The 12,035-nt window shown below is 42.8% G+C and overlaps 2 protein-coding genes across 2 annotated transcripts; both read right to left on the bottom strand.

The window, feature by feature from the left end:
- Positions 1-4,799: 4,799 nt before the first annotated feature.
- On the bottom strand, positions 4,800-5,869 carry LOC113007594 (olfactory receptor 10Z1-like). Its single transcript, XM_026144309.1, has one exon. The coding sequence runs from the start codon at positions 5,748-5,750 to the stop codon at positions 4,800-4,802; it is 951 nt and encodes a 316-aa protein (XP_026000094.1). The 5' UTR covers positions 5,751-5,869.
- A 3,421-nt stretch (positions 5,870-9,290) lies between these two features.
- Positions 9,291-10,354, bottom strand: LOC113008197 (olfactory receptor 142-like). The gene has a single exon (XM_026145439.1). The coding sequence runs from the start codon at positions 10,233-10,235 to the stop codon at positions 9,291-9,293; it is 945 nt and encodes a 314-aa protein (XP_026001224.1). The 5' UTR covers positions 10,236-10,354.
- Between the last annotated feature and the right edge of the window lie 1,681 nt (positions 10,355-12,035).

The raw sequence follows: 12,035 nt of genomic DNA, 5'->3' as shown, positions 1-12,035 counted from the left end.
CCTTCTTAGAGTCCCTGGGGGGGTGCTGGAAGGTGCTCCACCTGGAGACTCTGTTGTCCTGCTGGGAGACTTCAATGCTCATGTGGGTAACGACAGCGAGACCTGGAGGGGCGTGATTGGGAGGAACGGCCTCCCTGATCTGAACCCGAGCGGTGTTTTGTTATTGGACTTCTGTGCTAATCACAGTTTGGCCATAACGAACACCCTGTGTCCATAAGTGCACGTGGCACCAGGACGCTCTAGGCCGTAGGTCGATGATCGATTTTGTAATCGTATCATCAGACCTGCGACCATATGTTCTGGACACTTTGGTAAAGAGAGGGGCTGAGCTGTCAACTGATCACCACCTGGTGGTGAGTTGGATCAGGTGGCGGGGGAGGATGCTGGACAGACCTGGTGCACCTAAACGCGTAGTGAGGGTGTGCTGGGAACATCTAGCAGAGGCCCCAGTCCGCGAGATCTTCAACGCACACCTCCGGCAGAGCTTCAACAGCATTCCGAGGGAGACTGGGGACATTGAGTCCGAATGGACCATGTTCAGCGTCTCCATTGCCGAAGCTGCTGCATTGAGCTGCGGCCGCAGGGTGGTTGGTGCCTGCCGTGGTGGTAATCCCCGAACCAAATGGTGGAGACCAGAGGTGAAGGGAGCCACCAGGCTGAAGAAGGAGTCCTATTGGGCTTGGTTAGCCTGTGGGACTCCGGAGGCAGCCGACAGGTATCGACAGGCCAAGCGGAATGCGGCTCGGGCAGTGGCTGAAGCAAAAACTCGGGTGTGGGAGGAGTTCGGAGAGGCCATGGAAAAAGACTTTCGGACTGCCTCGAAGAGATTCTGGAAAACTGTCAGGCGTCTCAGGAGGGGAAAGCGGTGCTCTACCTGCACTGTGTATAGTGCTGGCAGAGCGCTGCTGACGTCGACTGAGAAAATTGTCAGGCGGTGGAAGGAATACTTCGATGACCTCCTTAATCCCACTGACACGTCTTCCGAGGAGGAAGCAGAGTCTGGGGATGAGGGGAATGACCTGCCAATTTCCGGGGGTGAGGTCACTGAGGCAGTTAAACAACTCCTTGGTGGCAGAGCCCCTGGTGTTGATGAGGTTCGCCCCGAGTTCCTGAAGGCTCTGGACATTGTAGGGCTGTCCTGGTTGACACGCCTCTGCAATGTTGCATGGAGATCAGGGGCAGTATCTGTGGACTGGCAGACCGGGGTGGTGGTCCCCATCTTTAAGAAGGGGGACCGGAGGGTGTGTTCCAACTGCTGCGAGATCGATCAACTTTAGACCAGACAACAAACTACGGAGGCTCCGGAAAAGTGCAATCAAACGATGAGTTTTATTATCACAGGAGAACAACCAACCGTCAGCATACGGAATGGGTTGCTCTGACAAGAATACATTGGGTTCTGGTTTTATAGGACAAAATATCACACCTACGTCAATACAGTTCAAAAATACATGGTGACAGATGGGCAAAAGTTCAACTCGTGCAGACAAGGGTACATCACGTACATATAACCTTACACCGACATATAACTTCTCCTTTCTACATTACTTGCCTTTTAAGGTAATAACTTCAGGTCTTAGCATCTCTGAGAGCTAATAATGGACCCTCGTCATTAATCACTAAGTAGAGTACTTTGCAGCCAGTCTCAAACTGAAGCAGAAGACGCTTAGGCCTTCGCTCAGACCTGCTACTAGATTAATATGTGTATCATAAGCGTGCATGCAATTAACCTGCTATGTTCTCATCTCCCCTCAGCATGTATCATCTGGACACTTTCACCAGTGAAGCTTAAAACCTTCTAGAATGGAACATCAACTCTAACCAAGCACATTTATGCATTGTGTATAAAATGAACTCAACCTATAAAAATAGAAAGGTCAATGTGATGACAGACATATTCAATGCAATATAAACCCTGTAGGAAATATTACTGATAAATGATACTGTGAAACATGTTATTAATACATTCTTCATAAGGCAAATTATATGGTAGCAATAAAAGAATCTCTGAATCCCAACACAACTACAGGGGGATCACACTCCTCAGCCTCCCTGGGAAAGTCTATGCCAGGGTGCTGGAAAGGAGAGTTCGTCCACTAGTCGAACCTCGGATACAGGAGGAACAATGCGGTTTTCGTCCTGGTCGCGGAACACTGGACCAGCTCTTTATCCTCTCGAGGATACTTGAGGGTGCATGAGAGTTTGCCCAACCAGTCTACATGTGTTTTGTGGACTTGGAGAAGGCATTCGACCGTGTCCCTCGGGGTGTCCTGTGGGAGGTGTTGCGGGAGTATGGGGTGTCTGGCCCATTGCTACGGGCCATTCGATCCCTATACAACCGTTGTAAGAGCTTGGTTCGCATTGCCGGCAATAAGTCGGACTCGTTCCCGGTGGGTGATGGGCTCCGCCAGGGCTGCCCTTTGTCTCCGGTTCTGTTCATAATTTTTATGGACAGGATTTCTAGGCGCAGCCAAGTGGCGGAGGGCTTTCGCTTTGGTGGCCTCAGAATCTCATCTCTGATTTTTGCAGATGATGTGGTTCTGTTGGCTTCATCGGGTGATGGCCTCCAGCTCGCACTGGAATGGTTCGCAGCTGAGTGTGAAGCAGCGGGAATGAGGATCAGCACCTCCAAATCTGAGGCCATGGTTCTCAGCCGGAAAAGGGTGGAGTGCCCACTCCGGGTCGGGGATGAGTTCCTGCCCCAAGTGGAGGAGTTCAAGTATCTCGGGGTCTTGTTCGCGAGTGATGGGAGAAGGGAGCCGGAGATCGACAGACGGATTGGGGTGTTCCGGGCATATGACACCGGGAGGAGGCCCCGAGGCAGACCCAGGACACGCTGGAGAGATTATATCTCTCAGCTGGCCTGGGAACGCCTTGGTGTTCCCCCGGATAAGCTGGAGGACGTGGCTGGGGAGAGAGAGGTCTGGGCCTCTTTACTTAGGCTGCTGCCCCCGCGACCCGGCCTCGGATAAAGTGGATGAAGATGGATGGATGAATGGATAAATACTACAGTATATCAAGCAATGGGGATATATGATCAGAATTATGGTGTCATTAATTAATGTACAGAGAGAAATTTACATATAAATTAAGAAAAAAAGCCAAATAAAAGTAGGTAACAGTTCAATTACTATTACTATTTTTCCAAAATAATAATAAAAAAAACTCTATATAAATAAATACATACTACTGAAAAAATAAATACAAACTAATAACACTGATCCTTATATTTATACATGCAACATGTTTATTGAAAAAAAAAGAAACATTAAGCATTGTTAACTGATCTTTGTGATAAACTGAGATATAACACACAGGGATGCCTGCACTAACCAGCCATTTACAACAGAATATTTCATACAATATTTTGTTTACTTTAAACCTAAAACACTTTGAAATAAACCTGTTTAATCAACTTGCACATATATCAGCTAATATACCTTGAACATGAAGACACAGCAAGGCAAAGAAATGAAATATCAATTTGTGATGATTTCTGAATGGTATATAGATGAATTTTACAACAGTACTTAAAAACTCATGCAGAATCCTTTTTAAAATCAAATTCTTAGTCAAAAACATGAAAAAAAAATTTGTTTTCAATTAACGTTCGTGCTGGATCGAGCAAATATGACATATATGACAAATATATGTCATATTATGACAAATGTAACAAAGAATATTAGTAAAATTAGTCTAGTCCAAATATATGTTTGCCTTAGACAAGGCAAACATGACTAAATGTTTCTGAATCAAGTGCCTTCAGAAAGACTTGTATTTATATTGCTGCATCTGTTTTGAATATTTTTGAATTATTTTAAATAAGGAAATCTAACCTTAATGGAAATCATTTCCCTTTCAAATAATGTCACAGTTCGGCTGTGTGGCAGGCAGGAGAAGGACCCAAACGCAAACTCACAGAGTCAAAAGGTAAACTCAAAAAACACAGCTTTATTGCTGGCGTGAAGTGGGACACGACAAACAACACAAAATAAACTAAACTGGGAAAACTAAAGCACAAGGAGCCACAGGGAAAAATCACACAGCTATGAGGGAGGACGCAACACTGACAAAGAGAAACATGGGGCTTAAATACACTGAGGGATAACGAGGGGGAATGAGCCACAGGAGGAGAGCACAGCTGACAGACATAAACCTAATGACAGGACCAGGAGAGGAAAGCTAAATACAATAAACAAAGAACACATGACATTGTCAGAATAAAACAGGAAATACTAAAACTAAAACATGACAACACAACTTAACAGACCTAATATGTGATGAATAAATACAAAACCCCAAAACATAGAAAACCCAGGAACAATAACTGCCTAAACTAAAGGCAGATAGGAAATAACACAAACTAAATCACATGACAAAATGAGACAAATACAAATATGAACTCAGAGCGCTGGGTCAGAGACCCAGCCTGTGACAAAAAATTAAACTGACAAGAGAAACATGGGGCTTAAATACACTTGAGGGATAACGAGGGGGAATGAGCCACAGGAGGAGAGCACAGCTGACAGACATAAAACCTAATGACAGGACCAGGAGAGGAAAGCTAAATACAATAAACAAAGAACACATGACATTGTCAGAATAAAACAGGAAATACTAAAACTAAAACATGACAACACAACTTAACAGACCTAATATGTGATGAATAAATACAAAACCCCAAAACATAGAAAACCCAGGAACAATAAACTGCCTAAACTAAAGGCAGATAGGAAATAACACAAACTAAATCACATGACAAAATGAGACAAATACAAATATGAACTCAGAGCGCTGGGTCAGAGACCCAGCCTGTGACAAAAAATTAAACTCAAGATTCTGTTTCGTATTTTGGTGAGTTTAAATCCATACATGAGAGGATTTGTAACTGGAGTGATGATGAGAAATTCAAGAGCGATGAAGTTTTGGAGGCTTTGGGATAAATCTCTGGAGCCAAAGCGCAAGTACATCGAATCAAAAGCCATTACAGTGACATTTATGATCACAGAAGTCAGATGGGGCACACAGGTCTGCGTAAACTTTACTCTGTCCTCTCTGGACCTCACACATGTTTTAATAAGGTATATGTAAGTCCAAATTATGAAAAGCCAATGAGACAGATAAACGACAAGTATCACATATGCACTTGTGTTATTTGAAAAAGTGTCAGCTTCAGGACAAGCAAGTTTAACAATTAACCAGTTTAGACATAAGACTCTCTGAATGTTTATACCACATAACTTGAGTCTTGCTGTAAGCACTACATTGATGGCAAAAATGCAGAAAGGTGTCAGCCAGGAGAAACACACCAGCTGTGAAAGCCTCCTCTTAGTCATGAAAGAGTGGTAGTGCAGAGGTCGACATATAGCCAGATACCTGTCAAAGGCCATGACAGTTAAAATAGACAAATTACAGCAAGCAAATGAATACATGATAAAAACTTGTAAAAGGCACCCTTCATAGGAGATTCTGTGAGAAGACGACAGTAAATCTGAAAGGAATTTGGGGTAGAAACCTGTGGTTCCATAAAGGGCATTAATGCAAAGGCTACTCAGGAAAATGTACATAGGTTCATGGAGGCTTTCATCCAAGACAATGAGCAGCACAAGAGAAATATTGAAGAACAAAATCACACAGTAATACAGTAAAGTAACTGAGAAGAGGGGTACTGTGAAATTCATTATCTCATTAAATCCTGACAGAATGAAACTTCTTTCATTAGACTGATTATCCATGATCAGAGGGCACATCTACCTTTTTAAAATAACAACATAACAGAGCACTGAGCTGCTGCGTCTGTACCTGACTAATGTCTGCTGTCCCTCTTCACCTCCCATTAATTATAGAATAAAATAAAATACTATATACAGTACAATAAATAGAATAAAATATACAATAGGATAGAAATAGAATGCAAATGCTTTATACAACTGAGTAAAAATACAACTTTGTCAGAAAAAGAGTATTGCACTCAGTGTGTGTGAATGTGTGTGTTTGATCAGTTAAAGTCTTTGTTGTGGAGCCTGACAGCAGTGAGGAGGAAAGACCTGCGAAATCTCTCCGTCCCACACCGTGTGTGCCGCAGCCTGCCACTGAAGGAGCTGCTCAGTGCTGTCACAGTCTCCTGCATGGGGTGGGAGATGTTGTCCAACAGGGATGAGTGTATGTTTTTGTTCTGTGTCCTGTTTGTTTCTATATGTGTCTTTCTGGCTGCTGTTACAACCAAATTTCCCCCTGTGGGACAATTAAAGGATTATTCTATTCTAATGCTATTTCTATCAAACTATTTTTCTCCTACAGTTACACAGAGGCCTGACAACAATATTATACATTCACATTATAATGCAGCCACCTAATGTTATCACATCATATCACAACTCCACACTGGGTTTCAGCCCCCAGCTGACTCTGGACCCCTGGAGGTTAAGAAGCCAGCTGAGGACTGCACCCGGCTGTTGCTGCCTGAGCAGAGTCAATGCTCTGTGCAGCTGCAGCCTGCTATGTGCCTGCCAGAGGCCCATGCGCCTGCTGGTCCTGTTCTGTGCCTGCCAGGGGCCCGTGTGCCTGCTGGTTCTGTTCTGTCCCTGCCAGAGGCCCGTGCACCTGCTGGTTCTGTTCTGTGCCTGCCAGAGGCCCGTGCACCTGCTGGTTCTGTTCTGTGCCATCCAGGGGCCCGTGCGCCTGCTGGTCCTGTTCTGTGCCTGCCAGGGGCCCGTGCACCTGCTGGTTCTGTTCTGTCCCTGCCAGGGGCCCGTGCGCCTGCTGGTTCTGTTCTGTCCCTGCCAGGGGCCCGTGCACCTGCTGGTTCTCTTCTGTGCCTGCCAGAGGTCCCTGTGCCCACTGGTCCTGAGACTGTTCTCGCTGGAGGGCCCGAGGAGCCCATCCAACCTCCTGCCTCGTCAGCTGGAGGGCCCGAGGAGCCCGTCCAGCCTCCTGCCTCGTCAGCTGGGGGGCCCGAGGAGCATCGTCAGCGTCGCCAGCTCCGGCTTCATCCTCCCCTTCAGCTGCTTCATCCTCGTCTGGCCCAGCCTCCGCTTCGCCTTCGTCTGGCCCAGCCTCCGTGTCTTCGCCTTCGGCGTCGCCTGGTCCAGCCTCGTCTGGTTCTGTGGTTTATTGGCCGCCTTCCAGGCCACTGGTCGGGCGTCATCTCCATCGTAGGCGGCCCCCAGACCCCCTTCGCCTGAATCGCCGCCGCTGCCTTCCGCTGCCTTCCGCTGCCTTCCGCTGCCTTCCGCACGGCCGGCCCCTGGACCCCTTTCGCCTGAGTCGCCGCCGCTGCCTTCCGCACGGCCGGCCCCCTGAACTGTTTCCACGTCGCCGCCGTTGCCGTCCGCACGGCCGGCCCCCTGAACTGTTCTTTTTTGGACTCCTCTTTTGTTTTGGGGCTTTCTTGTGCTTCGGTGTTTTGTTTCGAGCCCTCCTTCCTGGACCCCCGCTGCCCGCCCTGTTCGGGTTGTTTTCTGTTTTGGGCGGTTTTTGTGTTTTTCTTTCGTTTTCTTGTGTTGGGCTGTCTGGTGCCAGCCCTTGAGGTGGGGGGTACTGTCATGGTCCTGGGTCGGTGACCCAGCGCTTTTAGTTTATTATTATGATGATTATTATTGTTCGAGTTCTATGTGTTATATTCGGTCTATCTGTCTATGGTGTCACCCCGTCTGTTTGCGAATCTGTCTGTTTAGTTCTGTGTCTTGTTTGGTTCCCTGTGTCTGAGTTTCCTGTCTTATTGTGAAGGTCTCTGTCTGATGTGAGTGAGTTCAGTTTACGTTTCCTCTGTCCCGTCAGCTCTGATTTCTCCCAGCTGTGTTGCCCTTCTGTCTCTCATCCCCTGATTACTGGTGTGTGTATTTAAGCCCTGTGTGTTCTCCTGCCTGTTGCCGGTTCGTCTGCGTTACGCCGTGTCAGTCTGCGTTACTCTGTGGTCCACGGTGTCCTGTCCCTTGTCAGTGTCTCTCTGCCTCTCACCCCATTCTGGTACCCTCTCAGGTTTGTCATTTAGCTTTCCCAGTTTAGGTCTTTAGTTTTGTCTTCCCTCTTGCCTGTTTTGTCATCTCACCACTGTGTAAATATAACATCACCAGCATTATCATCTACTGCCTGCGATTTGGGTCCTTTCTCCCGTCAATACCACATGGCTCGCCTCGACAGCCGTGACAGAATGTTTATATCACACAACTTGATGTTAGCAGGACATTGATGGAGAAAAGGCAGAAAGGTGTTAGCCTGGAGAAACACACCAGCTGAGAGAGCCTCCTTCCTAGTTAAGGCGAGGAAGGAGTAGAAGAGAAGGGAGTTACTGTTAAAATACTATTATTGCATTGTTTTTTGTTGGGGTTTTGTTTTATGCTATGGGATTGAAAAACTTCAAAAAACAACAACAGCACAATTTTATGCTTGATATGCTAAACAAAACTTTAATTCTTAAAGTAGTAAATACTACAGTATGTCAAGCAATGGGGATATATGATCAGATTTCAAAAAGTACAGAATTATGGTGTCATTAATTAATGTACAGAGAGAAATTTACATATAAATTTAAAAACAAAAAAAATGCAAAATAAAAGTAGGTAACAGTTCAATTACTTTTTTTTCGAAAATAAAATAAAAAAAACCTTTATATATAAATAAATAAATACTACTGAAAAAATACAACCTAATAACACTGATCCTTATATTTATATATGGAACGTGTTTATAGGAAAAAAAAAAAAAGAAACATTAAGCATTGTTAACTGACCTTTGTGATAAACTGAGATGTAACACACAGGGATTCCTGCACTAACCAGCCCTTTACAACAGAATATTTCATACAATATTTTGTTTACTTTAAACCTAAAACACTTTGAAATAAACCTGTTTAATCAACTTGCACATATATCAGCTAATATACCTTGAACATCAAGACACAGCAAGGCAAAGAAATGAAATGTCAATTTGTGATGATTTCTGAATGGTATATAGATGAATTTTACAACAGTACTTAAAAACTCATGCAGAATCCTTTTTAAAATGAAATTCTTAGTCAAAAACATGAAAAAAATGTTGTTTTCATTTAATGTTCGTGCTGGATTGAGCAAATATGACACATATGACAAATTTATGTCATATTATGACAAATATAACAAAGAATATTAGTAAAATTAGTCTAGTCTAAATATATGTTTGCCTTAGACAAGGCAAACATGACTAAATGTTTCTGAATCAAGTGCCTTCAGAAAGACTTGTATTTATATTGCTGCATCTGTTTTGAATATTTTTGAATTGTTTTAAATAAGGAAATCTAACCTTAATGGAAATCATTTCCCTTTCAAATAAATTAAACTCAAGATTCTGTTTCGTATTTTGCTGAGTTTAAATCCATACATGAGAGGATTCATAACTGGAGGGATGATGAGAAATTCAAGAGTGATGAAGTTTTGGAGGCTTTGGGGTAAATCTCTGGAGCCAAAGCGCAAGTACATCCAATCAACAGCCATTACAGTGAAATTTATGATCACAGAAGTCAGATGGGCCACACAGGTCTGCATAAACATTACTCTGTCCTCTCTGGACCTCACACATGTTTTAATAATATATATGTAAGTCCAAATTATGAAAAGCCAATGAAAATAACAAATGACAAGTATCACATATGCACTGATGTTATTTGGAAAAGTGTCAGCTTCAGGACAAGCAAGTTTAAAAATTAACCAGTTTAGACATAAGGCTCTCTGAATGTTTATACCACATAACTTGAGTCTTGCTGTAAGCAGGACATTAATGGAAAAAAGACAGAAAGGTGTCAGCCAGGAGAAACACACCAGCTGTGAAAGCCTCCTCTTAGTCATGAAAGAGTGGTAGTGCAGAGGTCGACATATAGCCATATACCTGTCAAAGGCCATGACAGTTAAAATAGACAAATCACAAAAAGAAAATGAATACGCGATAAAAGCTTGTAAAAGGCACCCTTCATAGGAGATTCTGTGAGAAGACGACAGTAAATCTGAAAGGAATTTGGGGTAGAAACCTGTGGTTCCATAGAGTGCATTAATGCAAAGGCTACTCAGGAAAATGTACATAGGTTCATGGAGGCTTTCATCCAAGACAATGAGCAGCACAAGAGAAATATTGAAGAACAAAATCACACAGTAATACAGTAAAGTAACTGAGAAGAGGGGTACTGTGAAATTCATCGTCTCATTAAATCCTGACAGAATAAAACTTCTTTCATTAGACTGATTATCCATGATCAGAGGGCACATCTACCTTTTTAAAATAACAACATAACAGAGCACTGAGCTGCTGCGTCTGTACCTGACTAATGTCTGCTGTCCCTCTTCACCTCCCATTAATTATAGAATAAAATAAAATACTATATACAGTACAATAAATAGAATAAAATATACAATAGGATAGAAATAGAATGCAAATGCTTTATACAACTGAGTAAAAATACAACTTTGTCAGAAAAAGAGTATTGCACTCAGTGTGTGTGGATGTGTGTGTTTGATCAGTTAAAGTCTTTGTTGTGGAGTCTGACAGCAGTGAGGAGGAAAGACCTGCGAAAGCTCTCCGTCCCACACCGTGTGTGCCGCAGCCTGCCACTGAAGGAGCTGCTCAGTGCTGTCACAGTCTCCTGCATGGGGTGGGAGATGTTGTCCAACAGGGATGAGTGTATGTTTCTGTTCTGTGTCCTGTTTGTTTCTATATGTGTCTTTCTGGCTGCGGTTACAACCAAATTTCCCCTTGTGGGACAATTAAAGGATAATTCTATTCTATTCTAATGCTGTTTCTATCAAACTATTTTTCTCCTACAGTTACACAGAGGCCTGACAACAATATTATACATTCACATTATAATGCAGCAACCTAATGTCATCACATCATATCACAACTCCACACTGTGTATCTAAGCCCTCAGTTCCCAGTCTTGTCATTCCGTCCATTCCTCATGTGTGTTTTCAGTTCAGTCCATCCAGTCAGCCAGCCAACCATTAATTTATTAATTCACTCACTCACTTCCTCACTCATTCATTCATTTATTCAATTGGTATAGTCAGTCCGTCTTCTCATGTTCTGTTCATCCTGGCTTCACAACAAACATCATCCACATCCTTCACCAGCCTGCTAGTCCTGAGTTTGAGTCCTCTCTTCCTTCCACACATCACATTGTGTCACATATATAGAGACTGTTTATACATAGGGCCCAGGATTCTGTGCTAACATGAACCTTGTACAATGTGTGGTGCCAACTCATAAACAAAAACACACTTGCTGTGTATATAGTACTGTCAGGCCTTTATTTTTTAACAGCAGCTCTGTGGAAAGAAGGTAGTTTTAAAGCAGCATGAATCTATAACCTACTAAGCAATCACTTCTTTCTTCCCCTGTCTTTGAATTAATTTGCAAACTGTGAAACTGATATTCTGTTAAATATAGACATCATCATGTCAGTTATATTTTCTGAATTAGCCTTGTGATATAAGTGTACAATGAGCGAGACTACAGAGGCACCCGAAAAACTGGCTAAACTTTGAGCCACAGTAAACACGTCACTCTTGAGACTCAAACATTTTATGCTTGAAAAAAGGATATAAATATGAGTCTGTTACTTGAGAAACAAAAACCTATTTACTGTAAATGACAATAAATTGACCAATTTACATCTCAATGGAACGTGTTAGAGATATGGCATTATGACACCTTAAGTTCAAACGATAAGATGACCTGGATTAAACCTAAAACCAGAAGTGGAAATGCATTTTAGTTTACATCTGAAAAAATGTAAAAAACAAGAAACAATAATAATAAATTTTTAAAAGGTAAAATATGTGTTAGTTGTCTTTAGATCTTTGATAGTCTAAAGGTCAAATTTAAGTAAACAATAATGCTTTTTACTGAGACTTGGTTGCCTTAGTGCATTTATAGTTAATGTTATGAGGCCTTCATTTGCTGTCATGTACAAGAGAATAATGTACATTTTTGAAATTTTATTTTGCTCCATTTTTATTTGGTGAACAAGAAACTCTTAATTTTGAAGTTCTTTTAAAATAAAATAAACC

This window comes from Astatotilapia calliptera, chromosome 16 (genome assembly GCF_900246225.1).
Source record: "Astatotilapia calliptera chromosome 16, fAstCal1.2, whole genome shotgun sequence".
NCBI lineage: Eukaryota > Metazoa > Chordata > Actinopteri > Cichliformes > Cichlidae > Astatotilapia > Astatotilapia calliptera.
This window is presented reverse-complemented; position numbering and strand designations above follow the sequence as displayed.

What these genes read in the sequence shown, in the direction of transcription:
- LOC113007594 (XM_026144309.1), bottom strand. Translation starts at nt 5,750, where the DNA reads ATGTGCCCTCTGATCATGGATAATCAGTCTAATGAAAGAAGTTTCATT.
- LOC113008197 (XM_026145439.1), bottom strand. Translation starts at nt 10,235, where the DNA reads ATGTGCCCTCTGATCATGGATAATCAGTCTAATGAAAGAAGTTTTATT.